Source organism: Peromyscus californicus, unplaced genomic scaffold (genome assembly GCF_007827085.1).
Source record: "Peromyscus californicus insignis strain IS unplaced genomic scaffold, ASM782708v3 Scaffold_19__1_contigs__length_69161282, whole genome shotgun sequence".
Taxonomy (NCBI): Eukaryota; Metazoa; Chordata; class Mammalia; order Rodentia; family Cricetidae; genus Peromyscus; species Peromyscus californicus.
The window spans coordinates 10,783,541-10,806,143 of NW_026294491.1; the positions used below are offsets into that span (position 1 = coordinate 10,783,541).

Here is a 22,603-nt window from a genome sequence, read left to right on the forward strand (position 1 = left end):
TAGAGAATAAGAAAATGGCATCAGCAAAAATTTATTGAAAAAAGAAAAGAAAAAATACTTTGTCAGAGAGGAGTTTCCATCAAGTCCTTCAGCAGGGCATGGTAGCAATGCCTATAACCCAATCCTCAGGAGATGGAGGCAGGATGGCCCTCCAGCTTGGGGCCATTCTGGACTACATAGTGAGTATCATGTCATAGTGAGTACCACATATAAAATCGTTTCATGAGGGAAAAAGTGTCAACATTTCCTACTAAAGAACCCCTCAAAAAAGAGTGTTGAGGTTCACATCTCGGCGAATACCGGAAATCTACTACGACTCCACAGGAAAAGCTTGCAGCACATTCTAAATTTGTTCCTTACAAGCTAAAACTTTCATTTCAAGGATCTTTAAGGGCTTCTTCTGGACCGTTATCTGGTGAGCCTGGGGAACTCTCTGAACTGGGACTGGTAATCCTGCACACTGACAGCTCTACAGCATGACTGGTCTGCAGGACAAAACAAAATAAGAATGACACACTACAGTCTAAAGCATGTGTTATCAGAAGTCTGTTTACTAAGGGAACTGGCCCTGTAAGTGTCAGTGTATTTTCTATAGTGATCTGGTCCTGACTGGGAATTCTAAGGGCCAGTTGCTGCTGCTAGGGTCAGACCTAGTAATTCCCCATCTATCTGCTCTGCTACTGGCAGAGGCTAAGAACTGTGTGTTATAGCACAGGTTACGATCTAAGGGAGGGGAGCCCTGGGGGTCACGGCACAAGGTGACAGTGGTGGGAGGTGGGCAGGCAGCCGATGACAAAGCCTCAGGGAATCTGCACCATGGCAGAAGGCAGGCCTAGAGGGTCCTGCGCAGGGAAAGGGGATCAGACACAGCTCTCCGTTTATCTGAGGGAAGACCGCGGGCCAGGGAGAAGTTGGTGTTACCACCAGTCCAGAATGTAAGAGAGATAGGGAGCATGAGACTGAGAAGGCACCAGGCTGGACCCTGCTCACCATGGCCAGGAAGAAAAGCAGTAACTTCAAGGAGAAACTACTACTTTATCAGCCCCGAACTCCGCCTGCATGTTGGACAGACACAGAGTTAGAAATCAGGCACTGAGAGCTCACCCCTAAAATGTGTGGCTTCCCACGTGTGCCTCTCTATCTCAACAAGATGACAGGAGACCAGGATGCCGATATCCCAGAAACCAGTGCAATGTGTACGGGCTCACAATCTAGGGGCAGAATCGGACGCTGCATCTGGCTCCTTGCCACACAGCCGCAGGACACCCCAGGATGAAATGCCTGGGGGTTTTGTTTTTAATAGTTTATTTTAGAGATTTATGTTTATTTTGTGTTTATGAGTGTTGTTCCTGCATGTATGTTTATGCAACATGTATGCAGCGCCCACAGAGGCCAGAAGAAGGCATTGGGTCCCCTGGGAACTGGAGTTATAGAAGGTTGTTAGCCACCAAGTGGGTGCTGGGAATCAAACCCAGGTTCTCTGAAAGAGCAGTCCATGTTTTTACTGCTGGGCCACTGTTCTAGCCCCAAAATGTCTGTTTATTAAGGGAGTCGGTGATCATTTAAATGACTTTTAGTGACAGTTTTAGTATAAAGCAAGTCTGTATTTCCTTTCTGGAAAACAGGCATTTCATACAGTGATCAGGTAACAGCCATGCTCAGGGCACAGTGAACAAGGGCCCCACCTCACTCCCCATTGAGCCTTTCTCTGAACATACCAGCACCATAGAGTCGCCATACCTCCGCCAGCCCAGCAAACAGAAGTCTGGTCAGAGGCCCGTTACACAGTGGACAAAGGAGGAGAGGAAGAAGCCACTGCTCCCCTCACAGGGAAGTCACTGGACACGAAAACTCTCCAGCCTCAGTCCCTCAAGAAGGATGTACCCAGGAGCTACAGAGTGCAGTGTGCCTCTCTGGATTTCAAGGTTTATCTGGTTCCCTTTCTCGCTGAAGCTAGTCTTGGAACTAAGCCTATACTGACAAGTGCCTAAAGATACCAACCCTGACCCTAGTCCCAGCCTCAGGTCTACAGAAATAGAGAACAAGGCCGAGATTGGGGCTAAGAACCCCCAGTCTTGCCTGGACCTGTATGGTGATGATGCTGGCCAGCTGCAGCACAGGCAGACATGAGTTCAAAGGCGGCCGGCAAGGGCATTGTCAGGGTACAGGTTGGAGAAGCGGCCCAGGGCCCAGATGGGGAAGATGTTCCTATAACTTGTGTAGCTGATGGCACAGGATTTGTTGAAGACCCCAGAGATGTTCTCCTGGAAGAACACAGAAGAAAGAGCAGTTAAGGAGCTTGTCCCCACATGGTGGTCCTGACTATTGAACTTCCCAGCCCCAGAGCAAGGCTGCTTGGGGAGAGCTGATGAGCCAAAGACAGGGAAGCGCAGGTCCCCGCTCAGAGACTAGAGCTGAAGAAAACACTCTTCCTTGGAACAGTAGTCTCGAACAGTCATCGTAACCACAGGGACAGATGGAAACCCATCCGCACGTCTTGTCAGTGAAGAACCACACACAACATGTACTATGGTAAAGCCAAGGTTCTGCAGAAAACCCCAGCTATCCAGCCCTTTCCCCCAACCAGTCCCTTTACAAATAGCAAAATGTGCTCAACACTTTAAGACCCAGCAACACATCTTAGCTCTACAACCATGGCAAGCCTCTGGCTGACAGTGTCCATATCCCAGATCTCCAAAGCACCCTGAGTGGAACATGGGCAAAGGAAAGTGTGTGAAAACTAACGGGCAAGTTGGAAATCCATGCGGGAACCACTATCCCCTGGCCCTCACACACCTGAGGCCAGTCTCCATTGGAGAGCTGTTTCTCCAGCAGACATCTGATTCCTCTCTCCTGAGCACTGATGTCGGGATGCCTGAGGGACAAGAAGACAGGCTTGAACAAACATGCATCTCAGGAGAAGGACAAAAATCCCCAAATACTGTGGCAATGACAGGTAAACCTTAACAACCAGAATACTCGAGACTCCCACTGCAGTCTTTCCAGGAGCCCCGAGAAGCAGAGTATGGACAAGCATGGGGATGGTCAGGTGGGGCATACACTTCCTGTACACTTGATTCTATCCCTAGAGGACATGGTTGACAAGGTGACATGGCTGGCACAAGGTGCTGATAAGATTCCCAACGAGAGGTCTGGTGCCTACTCTGCTCCCTGGAAACCACAGAAGCTATGTGCTCCGATGCACTGGCTGGCAAGAGCGAGACACCAAAAGGACTAAGGGTTTGACAGAGCAAGGCCAGCAGTGGGGGGCTGACTCGGGACAGACCGATGACTACCCTGCTCTTGGGGTCCCTGTATACGCCGACTAAGGGGATTTTAGGAAGATCTCCAAGTGGTTTCAAGTATACTGTGGCAACACAGGCTAAGACAACACATACAAATGTGTGCGTGTGCGAGTGTGTGTGTGTGTGTGTGTGTGTGTGTGTGTGTGTGTGTGTGCGCGTGCACACGTATACCTATGCCTCTGTGAACACGAACATGCATATCCCTAAACATATATATATGCACCTACAAGTGCATACACATACATGTGTATACCTGTGTTCACTAGTGTAGTACATGTAGCTCAGTACAAGCTATGGACACAAGAGGACCAAAAGCAGCTACAGTCTTGTGCTCTTGATCCTGAGGCAGCACTTTCTCTCCACCCTGGAAAGCAGCTTCCCCACCACAGCCCATATCACTCATCTGTTTGCCTTGGACCCCTGCTTCTCTTGCTCTGCCAACGGGTACTGACTACCAATGGACAGACAGACCATGTCTAAGAGGTAAGTCTCTCTACCTAGGAATAGGGTAGGTGGTTTCTGAGGCTGCCTCTATCCACAGTTACAGAGGAAGAATGGCTCAGTCCCGTGGCTCCTTTCACCTCTCCCCACATCTGTACGTACCCGGTCCCACCTCCTCAAAGTTGAGCGACCTAGTATACAGGCCCGAGGATGGGTGCCATTGCCCTTACCTGACAGCCATCAAGCCCATCAGGGCCCAGCATGTACTGTGGACCTGGGACCTGGCACTCTGCACATAACGCCGTTGTTCACAGGACTCAAAGTCTTCCCCCCAACCTCCATCTGCCATCTGCCGGGACAGAAGGAAGTTGCAGGCCTGAGACACTTCTGCACAAGCAGTCCTGTAGAGAGCAAGACAAGACACTTGAGACATCATGTCCTGGGAGGATCTAAGGCCTCTATATCCTACTCTGACAGGCTGCCTTTGGGTCATGGGAGGGGCCTGCAGAGGTGAGTGGATACAGGTGCACATGTCTCACAGAGCTACTGGGCACAGAGAAAAATACTCTGCAGCTACAGACACATGCAGGCTGACGATGTGGGCACATGGAAACAGACCCAGGATCCCTGGATTGCATCTTGCTTAGTACAACATCCCTACTCCCAAAACCCACTAGATCTAGAAGCACTGGCTAGGCAGCCAGACAGGGCCTGAAGCAAGCCCTCCTTTCCTGGTCTAGACCCCAGTCCTTTCTCACTCAGGATGAGAAACAGAGATTTCTAAGACTCTGAAGTAATGCCTAGCCAAGGCTTATGAGCCAAGAAAATATGTCCTTAGAATTCCCTTTTTATCAGTGATCTTACCTCATTGTTTAAAGATATTAAACAAATAAAATCAAATATCAAAGGGAAAAAAACACATGGCAGAGCATTACTGACCTGGTTTACTGTCAACTTAACCCAGAGTCACCTGGGAAGAGAGATCACCAACTAAAGAACGTGGGAAGGTCCAGCCCACTGTGTAAGAAAGCCGACTGAGTTTCAGTTCCTGCCCTAACATCCCCCAGTGATGGACTATGACCTAGAAGGACAAGCCTAACGTAAACCCTTCCTTCCCCAAGGTGCTCTTGGTCAGTGTTTCAACACAGCAATGGAAAAACTGGCCCAAACAATTGTCGTGGCAAGGAAGGCCCTCACTTGACATCAGCCTGGAAGCTACACTCACCCATCTCGGTAGGTGTGCCCCATGCAAGCGAAAGCTTCCAGGCCAAACCAGGTGCCATAGGTGAAACAAACTCCCCAGGAGCTAGAGGGAGGCAAAAGAGAAGAAGGTCAGCCTCGGTCTGCATGCCAAGTGAGAGGACAGGTACTCCACCCGGGTACTGCGACAACCTCAAGAAGGGAGGGCAGAACTGGGACGGAGCATGGTGGTGCATCCCTGCATTCCCAGCACCGGGCTAAGACAGGGGATTGCTAATTAAAGGCAGCCTGAAATACACAGCAAGATCCTGTCTCACAAAACCAAAGACAAAGTAAGAGACAGAGAGAAGAGGCCGGAGTGCTGAGGAGGGGAAGCAAAGCGGGGGAAGGGATGTTGGCAGTTGCTAAAAGCAGCGTTCACATACACCCCAGACAGTGCAAATGTGAACACTGCTTAAAGTGGCACTGTTCACCTGGCTCAGCCACTGCTTCCTCCACGCAAGACACAAAAGAACTGCTGATGCACACAAGAGGGCGGAAAACCACATTTAGGCCGCAGAGCCCTTTCCGTATGTAACCCAACTGCTCCCTACAACACAAGCTCTCAGCATGAGGGAAGAGCAAGCATCAGCCAAGGAACATGACCAACCAGGAAGTACTTCCTGAGCCCCCAGGAAGCAGGTAGCAAGGGCAGACTCCCAATCCCATGTGCATGTTATCACCTCCCACCAACCCCTCTGCAGGTGAGCCCAGGTGCCTACTCACCCCTCCCAGGAGCCATCAGATCTCTGCTTCTTCCGGCAGAACTCCAGGCCTTGCTTGAGGGTCTCCCTGCAACACGGGTAGTTAACCCAGTGAACACTGCAGACAAAATGCCTTCCCCAGCCTTGACCACACAATGGTCTCAGAAAAGTGAGAATGGCCCCCCCTTCAAACAGATCAAAACAAATGTTCAAAGAGGAAAAATATATATAAATCTATAGGACACAGAAGGGGCAAACAGCCTGTCAAAGTTCAGAGGAAACAGAAAGGAAAACAGACTTTGGAGGTGAAGACCACATTGGAAGTAGCTCTGAAAAACTATCAAAGCCACTGACAATAAAATAACACTAGTGTCATGGGCCTGAACAAATCATATAAAATGAACTAGATTAAAAAACAACAACAACAGCCTGCGTGCCACCTTCCAGTATTATGAAAGCCAGCTAGCAGGGAAGGATTTTCTACTTTTGTCTTAGCCTAATTTTGCCAAAGTATATGGTGTCTTTAACACTAAGGACTATCTTGTTTTGCAGCCAACAACAGTGGCGATAGCCTTGTGGTTTGAGGGGCTTGCCTAACAGCTCCTAGAGAATTAGCCCACTCCTACCTAGCATTGAGACAGTTTACAAAAAACAAATGATAAGACAATACACGTAAAGAAAGAGTAAGCTGGGAGAGATGGCTTAGTTAATAGCATTCAGACTGATCTCATTTGCCCCCATGAGACATCAGTGCAATTCCTCTGTCTCACCCTTGGGGACTGTAAGACCAATTAAACTCTTTCTTTTATAAGTTGCCTTGGTCATGATGTTTCAGCCATAGAAAGCAACTAATTTCTTTACTGCTTTCTGTGTGATGTAAGGTTCCCTCTACAGAAGGAAACTCACATGTGATATTCTCAAAGCTCATGGCTAGGGAAATCATAGGCCCAAATGAGGAAGCTATTGCTATTGTTTTATTAAATGGATATGATATGCCTATCAAATTGCCTTCTAAATTTGTGTTTACACCCTTACATTACTGCTGCCCTCAGTCTTCATTATCATGGAAGGAAACTTTAATAATGAGAGGTATACCACCAAGACTCATAGTCATGCTCCTGAAACAAACTAATTGTTGCTATGTCATAATGGTCCAATATTCAACCATAGATGGGGAGAAATGAACAGCTACACCAACCTCTCCAAGACTCAAGAACCATCACAAACAAGGTGAAGAACACTTAGCAGCTATTTAACTGGACACTGATGGCAGAGTTAGACATGAATGCTCATTTTAGAAGATGTTCAAGAAGATAGGAAAAATAACCCATTCTTGTGTTACAGTTGTACTGTCTTCCCCAGACCAGAGTGCGCACACACACACACACACACCACACTCACACACACTTCCCTTGTGGGAAGCCAAGGTCTACTGTCAGAGAATGCTATGGCTGAGCTGTGACCCCCCTGCTCAGTCCTGGCCTCACCTTCCTTACCTGATCTCTGGGGCCCTATGGTCTGGACAGTATTCATGGAAATGCTTCAGAGCCTGCATCACTGCGGAGGTACACTCTACATATGTGTAGTCGATCATGATGTCTCCTAGAAAGGGAAAGAAGGAGGCACCTGAGCTCTACTATGGGCCAGGGTCTATAGTTCAGGCCAGAACGTGGTGAGCAGGAGTGTAGAAGCATGCAGTACTAACATCTGAATGTTATCCCAAGATCAACCTGGGCAATGTGGCTACAGTGAGCAGAGTGGGACTACACACCTATGCTACAAGACACACACAAAACAGCCAGGCTACTACTGCCACCACCACCCAAAAAACATGTTTGACAGGCCAAAGAATAGGATAATTAGAAGCCATGAAGGAAGGGGAGAGCAGGTACCAGAACCAGTGAGGAAAGAACCTGACCTGACAGACTAGAACCTCAGTGACAATGCACAGCCATGACCCAGCAGCCCTTGACAGAGGTCCTTACAAGTGCTGGGAGTCACTGAGCATATGAAAGGCACATGGCAGCCTCCACACAGCACAAGGCCCTGTGAATAAGCAGGAGAGTGTAAACCCAGCTTACAGTCTCCACGGCCTGAGACAGAACCGCAGTCATTCATCAAGATACAGGTACTCCATACTCTGAGGCTCACAGAGGGCTCTACATAGACCTGCCAGCATGCCAGGCCTGGCCTATACACTAAACTGCTAGTCAACCACTCACCGAAGACCTCTGAGGGGTTCAGCAACTCCAGCAAATGCCCCCCACGCTTGGTCTCGTAGGTAGCAAATCCTCCATCAGAATTCCTCATCTCCAACAACTAGAGGGGAATGTAACAAGAGGGGAATGACCTGAGAACTGAGCACACAACTTACAGTATGACCTTCCCAAAGCACCACAGGACTGACAACCAACAGGACAGGAATGAGGGATAAAAAGCCAGTTTTCATGCTGAGCCCTTAGGTACTCAATGCAGCTGCTATGGCACAACATCTGGAGACATATTCCAATGTCAAGAAAATGCACATCTCCATAGTAGAACATACACAAGAAGCAGAGGTGCTAAAAGGACTTTGCACAAAAGTGAACAGACATTTCCAACTTTCCTTCAGATATCCAGCAAAGTCTACCAGCCCTCCCAAATGAGACCTGCAGAAACCTCAGCACAGATGTGGGAAGTTCCTTGAGCTCTAAAGCCAGGAAGAAAAGCCCCAGGGAGCATACAGCCTCCTTGTAACTTCTGGGACTGGCTGGGCACCATCTCTTATAGTACCGAGCCCTACGCACATACCAGGCCAATGTCTAACCCTGGCTCTATCCCAGGGTTCACAGTCTTAGATTCTGATGCTCCTACACCCTAACCTAAGTCTGCTAAGACAGAACCATAGAAGTGGAAGTAAACACAAAGTAGGATACTCACCACAGCCACAGCATCACAGAGCCGCTCTCGGGGGATGTGATCAGCGATGGAGGGGCACTGCTTCTGCAGGAGTAGCACAGACTTCAAAGCCTCAGCTGTGCAATCAGCAACGATCCAGCCACAGTCCAGTGTGCTGAAGCTGAAACCACCCTACAGAGACAGAGTGTAAGAGTGCTCCTCCCCTGCACAGTTCCATAGACTTGAGCTGCAGCACAGGGACTGTCTAGGACTTCATGCCCATCCTGACTGCCCTCAAATCTCAGCAGTGATCTGGGACCTAAACAGCAGCACAGGTGCCCTATGGACCCCACTATGGAAGGAAGCAGCTGTGTCAATGTCTCATTTCACAGCCTGCACCTATAAGCAAGCCCTTACAGCAAAGGAGGTTAATGCTGGTTAATAATGAGTCCTTTATACCCTCTGCCTTGATTTCAACACTCCAGCTCACTGTTCAGCTCTGTGCTCAGCATCTCTGTGAGCTAGATAACTGAACTATCCTGAGGCATGGCCACAGAGGCATAGTCTGTCTCAAGGGATGATGAAGCCCATACCGTGAGGCATCTGCACAGCAAAAAGCCAGAAAGACCTCCTCAGAGGGAAGAGAGCTGAGCTTGGGCTTGGGTGGGTTGCCCACACATACCTTGCGCATCTGGCGGTAATACTTCTGATAGTCAGGAAGGTTGTCTGGGACCTGGAGAGCAGCAAGGAGCATATGTGGAAAGCAGAAACATGTTGGCACCTGGGACCCTGTGCTGCCATCTGGGAGCTGAATCTACTGCTAGCCTAAGTCAGTGTAGCATGGCACCCATGAGACCATCACCTTATCACTACTAGGAAATAAGATCATCCAGAGAGGGTTAAACAATCCACTCTCGTGCCCAGCTTCGTGGGCTCAGGGACTACTCACTACTGCTGAGCTGCAGGACTCAGCTCAATGAGAAAGTAAACAGTTCTGTATGTGCAGTAGGGCCCATTCAGACAGGCTAAAGACGCATCATTCAATGTAGGACCTGGATCAGACCCTGCTGTGGAAGACACTGCTGACTCACTCCCTAACAGCCCTAAACAGACATGGACATCAGCTACACAGAGGATCCTAAGGAAGCTGCATCCTAGTGGGTTCAGAGGACAGGGAGTTAGGGGCATGAGGACTCTAAGCAGGAGGAGGCCAGTGGGATCAAGGCTGGAGGCATCCACTGTGTCTGAAGCAGGGCATGCAAGGACAGCCTAAAAAAAGCAGTACATGATGGGGGCCATAGGTGGATACAGAAGGCAGGAATGAGAGACACTGATCTGGCAGGACAGATGGCTGTACAGTCTCAGAAGGTGGCCACAGGCTAGGGTGAAGAAATTCTACTGGCCCAAGGCACCTCAAAGATGGCTAGGATGTGAGCAGGCTGTGGTGCTCAAGGACACAACTCCTGACTGTGCCCTAGGCTGGCTTTGCCCCTCTGCACACATGTTTCAGTATGAAGAACAGAAATCACTGGCTGGTGATGGGCTACCACAGGCCACAGTCAGAGCACCAACATGGTGCAAGGCAGGGCAGAACCAACCAAGAAAGCCAGCTGAGGGGCGAGGGTGCAGGACAGATGCAGAGGGGCATAAGCCTCACCTGTGAAAGCCGCAAGAATTCATGAGCCTTCTGCAGGCAGGGTAAAAATTCAGGTCTGTGGTGTGCACCTGCCTAGAAGACAGTAGGAAAGCATTGTTAAGTTGGTTCTCCAATGTCCTGGCAACATCTTGCTGCCCCCCGCCACCCCCCAGAAAATGACACACCTTAGAGTTTTCTAGGGTTTCCTGATGTTCTCAGCTTTAAAGACAGACAGAAAGACAGTGAGGCAGAGCTAAACACTAGAATGGACAGAAGAGACCGCCCTGGATAGTTACCAAAGTTCCACCTGTTCTATCAGGCCTCACCTTAGGCAGCCCAACTTGGCCGAGGCCCTGGGTTGTCCAAAGACACCCTCAGGATTTCACTGCTCTCATTCCCACCTGCAGAGAAACACTCTTCCCCTCTAGCTCAAGTAGCAGCTAATGTTCTAAGAGCCTCAAGCGCAGCCAGCCCAGGTACCACCCTGCTCACTCTCTCCCTAGGTTTATTTCCCAAAGCCCTACTCCAGTTTAGTGTCCAGGTTCCACATCAACAGGGGATTGGAAACCAGGCAAATGGGAAGCTCCGGGGACAGAAGACATGGAGAGCAGCATCGTTTTTCTCAGGGTGAATGCGCGGCTCACACACAGAGGAAGATCAGATGGGGCCTGCACAAAGAAATAGAGCCACGTACCTCCAACAGTGCTTGGATAGCAAATGAGGTGTCCCAGATCTGTGATCCATTGGTGCCCTGGACACAAAGAACAAGCTGTTATAGCAACCCCATCCACTGACTCCTAGAATCCGAGGGTGTCAGGGAAGTACCCAGTTAATGCCCTATCCTGGAGTCTGAGCACTGTGCACTGTAGCAGTGGACAGAGGTCAGAGAGAACCCGAAACCTCGCAGGCAGACGTGGGTAACAGAGAAGGCCCCAGCAGAACAGCACTTTCTCAGGACATAGCCAGGATCATGTGATCCCTTGAAGGCTCCTCAACACCCCATGACAGCAGGGTACCCCAGTCATGGGACAAGCAGAAACAAAGCCCCTCCATTTCCAAGTATGCCCGAGGTGGCAGGGACCCAGCTGATACATCACTGTGGCCCCGACAGAGAAAGGAAGGTCCACTTCAAATCCCACCCAGAACCCTGGTTTTCTGGACAACACTCTTGGGTCTCAGTGCAGGAAATGGATGATCAAATCCACAGTGGGTTTTGTCCAAGAATCTCTAAATATTTGATAGAAACTCCAGCTCTCAACACTACAGGGTAATCACAGACCCTAAGCTCTCTCATAGCTCCTTGGAGGCCAAAGATCCCAGCAAAACACCTGACCAGAGAGAAGCATTTTCACTGACTACCCTTTGGCCAGAGCCCTAGAAGGATCTAGGCAAAAGATGGCCATACATCATGTGCTATCCCTAGCAAACCACTTCCTCTTTACTCTGAAAAACTACAGATATGCCCTCCTTTACCACTAGGTACCAAAGAAAGGATCAATTTTTAGGCCTGGGCACACCCCTCTGACCTGGAGGCTCCTCCTGTACTTGTGGCTACAGAGGGCAATCTCTAGGGTTATCCTATGAGCTGAGAACACACAGCTCCCAGAGACCTGCCAGAGGAGCCTCCAGACGGCCTCACAGAGAGGCCCATGACAACCCAGAGCCATTTTTCTATCACAGTAACAGGATGAAGGTTTCTGGAAGGTCTGAGCCAAGCCTGGATCTGTCATAGTTTCGTCCACCCTGATGAAAGACTACAGATGTGAGAACATACAGCAACCAGAGACCAGGAGGTACTCAAAGCCCCACAGACATGAGGGCTAAAGGGGGGTTCTGTCTTTCTCTTTTTATCACAAGAACTGTACTGAAGATGGTTTCTCAACCCTGCCTACCCCCCACGCTTTTTTAAATTCAGAAACAGGGTCTTGCTGTACCGCACTGTCTGGCCCCAAACTCAATCCTTGTGCTTTAACCAACTGAGTGGCGGTACGACAAGCAAGTGCCACCACCATGCCTGACTGTCACTTTTGAATCATAATAAATAGAGAGGGTTACAAAGAGAGCCAGCAGCCTCAGCTCTCCAGCCCTTACCTGCATTTTCATGCCATCAAGGCCCAGCCTACGGGGGATAAGAAAAGATGATGTCAGGGACCATGTGACAGCTGGAATTCTAGCTGTCCATCAGGAGATACACACAAGCAAGAGCACACGGATCTCCGCTGGGAGCCCCCATAACCCGCCGCCCCCATAACCCGCCGCCCCCATAACCCGCCGCCCCCACAACCCGCTGCCCCCACGCTGACTTCAGTGTTGTGCAGCTGGGTTCACAAGCACAAGGCCTACACCCAGCAGGAACAAGACGGTGGCCTACCCAGGGGGCACTGGCCCGTGCCAGGGTAAGCAGAAGCGTCTACAGCCAGGTCTGCTTTGCTATCCTCATCTCACACCACACCGCCAGAGAGAAGACGGCCTTTATGAGCACATGGTTTCCTGCTATGGTCTCTGTGACAGTCCCCACCTTGGGCACAGTCCAGGGATGACAAGCCTCTTTTCCACCGGCCTTCACAACAATCTAAGACTGTTCCAGGCTTCCTGGCTCTTGGAATAACCCATAGCTACTGCTAGACCAAAAAAAAAAAAAAATCTTCCCAAAGACAATCTAATTGGCAGTGCTTCTGATTCTGTAAAATATTCTCAGGAGTTTGACACCCTGGTACCCCTAACTAGATGAGGCACAGGGGCCCAGCATTATAGCTGCATGTCTATGGTCAGCACTTGGCACCACATCCCAGTCACACTCACCAAACGTAATCTGGGATCCTAGAGACGTGCTCCTGGAAGGCAGAGGAGGACGGCCCATCCACTGACCAGCGAACAAGCATGTTGATGGTTTTTGAGATCTGCAGGATACGTGGCCATCAGGACCCATGCAAATTCACTCTGGGGCAGGGTCCTATCTGTTCTAAAAGGAGCTTCCTAAGTGTTTTCTATACATTCACGTCCCCAGATTCAAACTGAAGGTAATGTCATTCAAGATTCTGGGCCAGCTTAAGGTGTGACTAAGAAGGACCGAAAGTCCACAGAGAGGAAGAAAGAAGCTCGGTTTATCCAGAGAACCCATGGTCAACCCACCACAGTATCATCACCAATATTACAACCCACATCCTGATTGTTTCCCATCTGTGAGGACAGATTCCTTGTTGGGTCTCTACTAGCTCTAGCCAGTATGTGCTGACTATCCAGCCTCAGGCCTGTGCTCCTTAAGGTCCCAAAGCAAAGCACATGCACAATTGGCCAGGCCCAGGAAGCAAAGCAAAATCAGAAACTAGAGGCCTGGCATTCTCCAGCCGGATGGGAGAGACCAGAAGTAGAACATGAGGACCCTGCTGTTTTCATTGCACCCCTAGGCACCTATAAACCTTACAGAAGGGGTGTAAGGTGGATTATCTAGGGTGGGATCTGTGAGGGAGCAAGGGGAAAAAACACACCCCACCCAGTTGGCCAGAAAGCTCAGGAAGCAGTCTTCCAGGAGGTACTCAGAGTCTTAGACACGAGCCAGGCAGGAGAACAGGAGCCCAGAAAATGAATATATGTCATGCTTCCAATACACTGACCCAAACAGAGATGTGCCAGGATCTAGGAAATAAGCCTGCCTCATTCCTAACTCTATAGAGGCCAGCTCCTAGGGCATCTGACAAGACCTCACTGCCACCAAAGCTGCTCCAGGCACTAGGGGGTCGGGGCACTGACCGGGCCAATGCTGATGCTCTTAGTGAACCGGTCATCGGCGGCAATATGTTCATACAGCATTTTGATGGCCCGCTGCCGCAGGCTGGTACTGTGGAAACGTTCATACAGGTTGAGGATCCCTGCAGGGGAGAAGGCATTAATGGATGCTCAGCAACAGGAGTGACAGTGACACCTGGCATTCCTGGATAGGCTGTGTCCTAGTCCTTCAAGCAGGAGTGGGTCCTGCACAGTCCAGCATCTGGCCTCTCGTTTCCCCTGAGATCCCTCCTCCCACTCACTCTGCTTCATCTGTGCTTCCCCCTTCCCATCTAGGAAGGGCTACTTCACACCTCCCACCGTGACCCTGCCCTGCCCTACCTAGGTGACTCTAGGTGAGGGGGTATCACCTAACAGTAGCTGGTCCTCGCTGGGGGACCAGAGCAAGGTTATGTCTTTCCAGCTCCCACTCCAGGGCACAGCACAGAGGCCATTTATTGCGTTGACAGAGTGAGCCAGAATGAATGAGTTAACTGTGTGCTCCCCAGGCTCCCCCAGCCCTCAGCAGGCACCCACCATACACCACATGCAGCAGCCAACTGTGTGGCGTGTACAGCTCATCGGGGCACACGTTGTTCCTCTGTGCTGGCCAATCGATGCTGGCATAATCCTCCACATAGAGCTCCTAAAGGGCAGGGGGATACCTGAGTGCCTAGCAGAAGCAACAGGCTTGCCTCCCAGACACGGAAGATGGATGGGCTCTAACCAGGAGTGGTCTCTAGCTGTACATTCTCAGGGTTCTGGGTCACAGCCTTTCTCAGGGGTGGAGACACCCAATGAACCACCACTATAGGGTGTGAGTCCCAGTTACTCCAGCTACACCACAGCTAATCTGAGGCGCTGTCCCAGCCCTAAGGGCCTAAGTCCCACTCTAGTGCAAACCCTGTTCCAAAGTCCACCTCAGGGCTCTTTCCCAGGAACAAAAACTGCAAGCATAGGTTAAGACTGCAGCTTGTGAACTCTCCAAGCCGCACTGGGACACTGAACAATGGCAGACACCTTCCAGGTCCCCATGAGCAGTTTATCATTTGTTTACAGGAGAGAAGGCAGGGACTCCTCAGGACCCTAGAGTACCGAGATGCATTTAAGCTCCAGAGACTATGTGCCGTTTCCTTACAAGGTCCCTAGAGATCGATCATAAGGCTTACCTGGCGGAGGCTCTGAACCAGTGGGTCCTCTAAGGCACTCAGCCGAGTGGCATAGCAGTAGCTCATGGGCAGATAGACCTGCCGACAGTGACACCAGAGGGTGGAGGGGTGGGCAGGTACCCACTCAGGAAACAACCTAGAGGAGAGCATGTGTCAGCAGGACAGAGGACATAAGCCTACATGCTAACATCCCTGAGGCCTTGGGCCCTCCCAAGCATGGACACTCATGCTGCTATGAGTGCATTCATCCATGTTTGTGCACACTTGCATTCCGCATTCTAATGCCACATGACTGTGGAGCTTGTGTTCCACATATGTGGAGTCATGTGTGGAGCCCTACAATGTAGGGACATGGACCAGAAGCCTCTCCAGTCCAGCTTGAGCAACCTACTCTACCCCGGCAAAGCCTTCCTCTGCCTGCATCTCCCCAGGCAAGTCTAGCATCTAGCCAGTAGAGCTGCCAATGATGGGCCATTGGATGACAGCACAATTCTAGTATACCTCCTTACTTCAAGTAACAGTACACCCACCCTGCCCCACACATGGACCGCTCTCTCCACACCCCTCACTGGTTCAGGCGTTTGCCACATCTTCCACTTATCCCCACTCAACCAGGTGTAGAGCAAAGCCTTTCAGTCCTTGTTTCAGGACTCTGTTGTCCTCTTTCAAGTGGCCCCTCACATCCTATCTTTCTGCATATGAAAGTTACCTACTACAGGAACCCTCAACTCTGTCTTCAGGAGGATAGCAGGCTCTTCTGAACTCTGGATAGTTCTGGAGAGCTTACCGACCAGAACGTGTAATCTGGGGGTAAATTTATATATGCACTACATATGGGGCCAACGCTTTTATAAGATATTAAAAAAAAAAAAGAGCCGGGCGGTGGTGGCGCACGCCTTTAATCCCAGCACTCGGGAGGCAGAGCCAGGCGGATCTCTGTGAGTTCGAGGCCAGCCTGGGCTACCAAGTGAGTTCCAGGAAAGGCGCAAAGCTACACAGAGAAACCCTGTCTCGAAAAACCAAAAAAAAAAAAAAAAAAAAAAAAGATAAAGACACTGACCATAGGTTTCAGTTAGTAAGGCATAGGCATTGATTCTGCTGAGTAAATATTGAAGACAAAAACAAAACAAAACAAAATTTAAAGATGCACATGGAAGTCTTCATTGGTGAAATGATTAACCTAGGACTTCCTAAACATTCACCACAAATCAGTTAAGAAAACAAGATACGGGGATGGGAGAGGCTCTTTCCTTTACTCCTAAATACACAAGGTTTTGTAATTGCCAGGTTTGCTCTGTTGTCTATCCTCACAAAGCCCAAGCCACACAATGGCCTCTGTAAGCACCCTACAGGGCCCCAGGGTCTGCTACAGAGCTAGGTGGTTTGACAGTTTGCTCTTACCTAACAGAGAGTCCCCTTCTATATATCTGTAGAGCACATGAAGGGCCTCTAGTGAGAGGCTAACCCACCCCATTAGGTCCCATCCATCCACTAGAAGGCAGTACAACAGGCAGAGGGCAGGCATACCACATCTCAGGAAATAGGGTATTGAGTCCTTCCCAGCTATAAACATTCAGGATGGCCAGCCAGAACTTCCCCCAGGAGGGGATGGCCACCGCACCACCTGGAACGAGAAAAGGAAAAATTAGCTACCGTTACAACTCTACAAAGTTGTCTTCTGACCTCTACATGTGCACTGTGGCATAAACACACACACATCTCACAAAAACAAACACACACAGAAATTAATTAATTAAAAATAATAAAATTAGGGCTGGAGAGTTGGCCAGAGGACCTGAGTTCAGTTATCAGAACCCACATGGTGGCTAGCAAAGGTCCGTATCTGTAACTACAATTCCAGAGGATCTGACACCCTCTTCTAGCCTTCATGGGCACTGCATACCATACATGTGGTGTACAGACATACGTGCAGGCAAAACACTCATATACATAAAAATAATAAGTCTCCAGCCTGGCAGTGGTGGCACACCCCTTTAATTCAGGAGGCAGAGGAAGGTGGATCTCTGAGTACAAGGCCAGCCTGGTCTACAGAGTGAGTTCCAGGATAGCCAGGACTGCACAGAGTCTCAAAAAACAAAACAAAACAAAAAAGTCTTTTAAAATAATTAAAATGAATAGTCACTATTATTAATATTGTTAATTATTAAGCAGCTCAACAGTTTCCATGTACTCATGTATTTTTCCCAGTGTTTCAACTGGTGGTGCATCTTACTGATTCCCATTTACAAGAGCTCATTATGTCAGTACGACACAAACTCCACACATCATACAGGATTTACCTTTTTTGTGAAGAATGTTTCGCGCACGTACAAGGTCAGGATCATCAGGCCCAATACCCAAGATTCTGAGAGCCACATAGTTCAGGGCGGTCCCAAATACTGAGGACTTGTCCTCAATATGCCTAATGGAAATATGAGACTGGTTGGAAAAGGGCTTTTGTCATCTGTCACTATTTCTACGAAATAAAACCATCCTGGCAGTGAAGTCTGCCTAGAAAAGATTGCTGTAATACCTCCCATCGACATGACAACACAGGAAGCATGCTGTAGGAACACCCAGGCAAAGTTTAGTCCACCCAACAGGAGACATCCAATCGCTTCAAAACCAGCTGGGCAGGGTCTGCCTACCCCTCTGCTCCCAGAGTGTGTACATCAGGAAAGCGGGTTGAGATGGATCTGTGGGGGCCCCCTACACTTGCTGCCATCTCTGCTGCCTCCACAATTTAAAAATGCAGTGGCTTTAACTTGGCATGTGAGTCTCAAGAGGCTCCCAACCATGAGACGCATTCACAGCATGAGAGGCAAAACCATGGCCAGGCTTCACATAGGTACCAGCCTGCTCTCCTTCTGCCAGGCTTTCTCCCAGCCTACCCCAGGTCCATGGTTGCAGTTATCCCACTTCTCAACAGCTGCCTGGAAACCCAAGCAAGAGCTACATAACAACACATGCAAGCACACACATGTACAAATGTGCAGTTGGGCACACTCACAGGCCCCAGCCGCCATCGGGGAGCTGCACTGATCGCAGGTACCGTACCATCTCCTCTCTGTATCCAGCTGGCAAAGGGATATGTGACACATGACATGTAATCAGGAGACCTGGGTGGTGAGAAGGATGTCCCATATTAGGAACGGGTGCTCAGCACTGCTAAGCCCAAGCTCTTCTCTTTTTTTAAGGACAGGTTTTGTTGTTGTTTTGTTTTGTTTGTTTGTTTGTTTGTTTGTTTATTTATTTATTATGTATACAGAAGAGGGTGCCAGATCGCATTACAGATGGTTGTGAGCCACCATGTGGTTTCTGGGGGGGTATTTATTTATTTATTTATTATGTATACAGAAGAGGGTGCCAGATCGCATTACAGATGGTTGTGAGCCACCATGTGGTTTCTGGAAATTGAACTCAGGACCTCTGGAAGAACAGTTGGTGCTCTTAACCTCTGAGCCATCTCTCCAGCCCACCAAGCTCTTCTTCTTAAGGACCTTAATCCTGACACATAGCTGTCCTGTGGCTTTCCTTCCCATGCAATCAAGCCCACAAACACCATTCTTCCTAAGCCCAATGACTTTGGAAACACCAGGAAGAATACAGTTAACACTCCCAGGCCAAGGCTGCAGAGCCCAAGTGGTTATGCCTGGCACCCATACCATAGTCTGGGTCAGAGAAACACTGCAGAGCCTTGAAGAGGCCTCCCACAAGTGCCCTGAAGGCCTAAGAAGAGGCAGTTCAAGATCAATGGGACCACAGGGGACGATCAGGTCTTATTTTAACACCTGCTTAGGATTGAAATACTAAAATGGCAACCCTAGACAGGATAATAGTTATTGCTTAGGTTTTACTGTTCTTTTTATAAACTCTTTACACGTATGTGCTACTGTATATGGGGAGAGACGACATGAGACAAGAAACCTTCGTTCCAAGCCTGGTTTTTGGGTGTACAGCTCCTATCTTCATCACTCAGAGCAGTTCCATATCATACGCCCACGGCAAGGCATAGGAAGGGTATCATATGGCAGCTACTACAGAAGCAAACCTATATTTTCGTAAGAATTCAGGCTACTGAGATAAGAGTTAAAACTCAAGGAGGAAAGGGGTCTTGATGCATGAATACGAGCTTCTTTAGAGAAACATTACCAGGATGCAAAAAGTCTTACACATCCAAACTAGATCAGAGACCAGTGTGTTCAAATGCAATCCCATTACCACTCACCAACCTGGACCTGTGGTTTCCCTGCCAGAACCCCCCCAGAACCCCCCCAGAACCCCCTCAGTCACCCTTGTACAGCAAGTTCACAAGCGATATTGTAATGCTCAGACTGCACCCGTAAGGATACCAGCTTCTCACCTATAACCTTGCCTATCTACAGTACCCTGGCACTGGCTGGGCCAAACCTAGAGTGCCATCTTGCACTGGGATTCAAGAGCACCCATCCCCCCCTCCTAGCTTCCATTATTAGAGTATTTACCAGTTTACCCTGGGCTAACACCATTCCCTAACCCTGGCAGCAGGATGACTGGGATACAAGGCCACCTTCCCCCAGAGCTTTTCCAGTGCGCTGCTGGGTTCTAGCCTGCTTGACCAGGGTAGGTCAAGCCCCCCACCCCACCCTCCAACAATCTGGAACAGTCTTCCCCCTTGAGTTTGGTTGGCATGCTCCTACCTGGTAAGAGGAAGAGTGGACCGCCATAATCACCCGCCCAGTGTCCATCCTCAGCCTGCAGCTTGGCATAAAATGTTACTCCATTCAGGGCCCCCTCATGGGCTGTTTGAGCTTTAGGTAAGTCTTTGAAATAATTCTTCTGCAAAGGGAAAGAAAAAATGAGAGTTGAGGTTGCCTGGAACCCTCCTCACTCACAATCCAAGTAAAAATATCGAATCTAAATTTACTTTAAATTTTTGAACTGTTTCAATCTGAAATGAGTCTTTGATGACAATATCACCCCAGAAAAGTAAAAAAAAAAAAAAAAAAAAAGCAATTTCACATGTTGTCATAATTTACTTTCCAGCTACTGATCTACAAATTTCTTCAAAGCTTCAAAACACCTTAACATAGGGCAGGGCACTGATGCCCAGCTGATACTGGGGGTGGGAGGGAGGACTTTCTCCCTTTCTCAGGCAGGGCCCACACAACAGCATAGTGGATCCCCAGAGAAGGTTTGCTGACAGTCAGGACTCACAGGAAGCCTGTAGCTAACTAGTCTATGACTAGCTGAACTTCATATGGATATGGATGCATGGATGCACACAACCAGAACATCAGATCAAAGTACTTTATGAATACAAACAAAATCACACCCATCCTTGTAATTCCCTTATAAATCAAAGATTTTTATCAAAGCAGAGTACTCAAAATAAAAGCAAATTGGTGCAACTTCTTCCACGGGTCTCTTGGATGAAGGGACTGATGCACCAACCAGGGCTGCTGTAATTCATGTCTCTGGAAGGAGGCATGGCCCCCACGGTACCACACTTGTTGTTGTTGTTTTCAGCTTTGGAGATTGAACTTAGGTAAACAGTCAACCACTGAGCTGCTCACCGCTTCTTTTTCTTCGCTTGTTCGTTGTTGTTTTGAGATAGAGCCTCACTACGTAGCCATGTCTGGCCTAGGACTTACTGTGTAAAACCAGGCTGGCCTCCAACTCCGAGACCTACCTGCCTCTGCCTCCTGAGTGCTGGGATTAAAGGCCTGCACCTCCACACCCAGCTTCTTGGCTTTTTTTTTTTTTTGGAGACAAGGTCTAACTAAGTTGCCAGGGCATATCTCGAACTTAGATCTTGCCACAGCCTCCTGAGTGGCTGGAACTACAGAGATGCCCCATGTCCAGGTTCACACCTCTTTTTAAAAAAAATTATAAGCTTTATTATTATTTTTTAAAAATATAAGCTTTATTTATTATATAAAAAATTATAAGCTTGCAAATAAATAAAAACATCACACACCAAAATTAACCAGACACCAAGTCTATTCTAATGAACTTGGCGTTTGAAAAGGAAGCTGTGAAGCGCGTAACCTTAAATTCTATACTTCAGTACCAATGTATTGTGTGCATTAATCCACCACCCCAAACAAAAACCCCATGACAGGATCAGAACTAGAAAAACAGCTGGCTTTACACCTTCTTCCATAACTCACATCCATTATCTGCCCTCAGTCCTTCCTCATCCCCGTACACTTAGCTTTTCTTTGTGTTACACCACAACCCCGTGTACATTTGTTTCCTGGCGAGATGCCCGCTTTTTGAACAAGGCCGTCTACTGTTTCAGGGCTCTGGCTCAGGAAAAGCAGGGCAGAGGCTGGTCTGTGGTCCCTTCCAGGCACCGGGTGAAATGGTACCTGAGGAATCCCATCACTTAACTGTGTCCAGTCCCAAGGAGTGGGCTTCTAGCCCGGTCTGCTCTCGACCAGGGTCGTCCTCCGCTGGGTAATACGTCCACGTCTGCCGACCCAGCTCATTGCGGAGCCGCCAGCGGGTGAGGTCAGTGGCCGGCTCGGTTTTATAGGGTCCCCCTCGACGCCGCAGACACCTGAGCGGGCCAAGCGACAGTACGCAGCGTTCGTTAGGCTCCGCCCAGGTGGGGGTGCCTGCAACCCAGGCGTGCAGGACCACCCGCCATGCCACCCTGCCGCCCGGGCCCCTTCCCCGCCACCCCCCCTGCCGCGTCCCTCGCAGCAGCACCCGCGGGAGGCCCAGGGTCCGGGACTCACGTGCCCTCAGTCATGACAGCACCGCACTCTCCGCCGCCGCCGGCTCGCTAGCGCCTTACCTGACTGACAGCTTAGCGCACTGCGCAGGCGCCAGCCTCGGCCGACCGGAACAGCTGGGTGGGCCGATGCCAGTGCGGCCAATCAGAGCATCCACGCGGGGAGCACGGCAGTCGCACCGCAACCGCAGTGGTTGGGCGCACGCCGCCCCACACCGCAAGGCTCCCAGGAGGCGGGGCCTGCGGGGGCGGGAAGAGCGTGGGGGCGGGGCCTGTGGGAGGGGCGTGGCTTGGGCTTCTTGCTCTGGATGTTCTAGGTGAGATGTCTCCAGGGCTGGTGAAGAACGGCCCCTCCGACATCTGCAGGAAAGAGGCCGCGGAAGCCACGGGTGCTTCCGGAGAAGCACCGAGGAGGCTAGACTGGCCTGAGGTGAGAGCCGAAACTAGAGTGGCTCGGTGATCCACAGGAGCCACGCAGGAAGCCAAGGCGCCACGACAGAGGATGAGACCACCGTGGGGCAGGGGTTTGACTCCGGGGAGGAGAGGAGGAAACTACAATGACGTGGTTGGGAAGAGGGCCAGGGCGGTGATCTTGGAAACTAGGCACAGGCTTCTGATTGGGACTAGCTGAAGGGCGTGGTCAAGGCTGGCTAGGCAGCTCTAACTTCTGACTGCCAACAGCGGGTGGAGCTCCACCTACCTAGCCACACAACTAGTCTCAGGATACCGGGGGTTTGGGGTCCCAC

The 22,603-nt window shown here is 49.8% G+C and overlaps 1 protein-coding gene across 1 annotated transcript; it reads right to left on the minus strand.

The window, feature by feature from the left end:
- Positions 1-15: 15 nt before the first annotated feature.
- Positions 16-21,944, minus strand: Lss (lanosterol synthase). Its single transcript, XM_052744621.1, has 22 exons — positions 21,862-21,944; positions 21,512-21,680; positions 19,816-19,954; positions 18,147-18,255; positions 17,437-17,558; positions 16,664-16,760; positions 15,137-15,272; positions 14,505-14,613; positions 13,953-14,071; positions 13,005-13,102; positions 12,294-12,321; positions 10,897-10,953; positions 10,224-10,295; positions 9,249-9,299; positions 8,609-8,758; positions 7,912-8,008; positions 7,186-7,291; positions 5,712-5,777; positions 4,972-5,052; positions 3,977-4,147; positions 2,797-2,875; positions 16-2,264 (listed from the first exon to the last, which is right to left on the minus strand). Exons 1-22 carry the CDS (start codon positions 21,873-21,875, stop codon positions 2,133-2,135), a joined length of 2,202 nt encoding a protein of 733 aa, XP_052600581.1. The 5' UTR covers positions 21,876-21,944; the 3' UTR covers positions 16-2,132.
- Positions 21,945-22,603: the final 659 nt, after the last annotated feature.

Excerpts from the sequence above, each read along its gene's own strand:
- Lss (XM_052744621.1), bottom strand. Across the intron at positions 12,322-13,004 it reads AGGATCCCAGATTACGTTTG|GCTGGGCCTTGATGGCATGA; the intron begins GTGAGTGTGACT and ends TATCCCCCGTAG. Across the intron at positions 8,759-9,248 it reads ATTACCGCCAGATGCGCAAG|GGTGGTTTCAGCTTCAGCAC; the intron begins GTATGTGTGGGC and ends CTGTCTCTGTAG.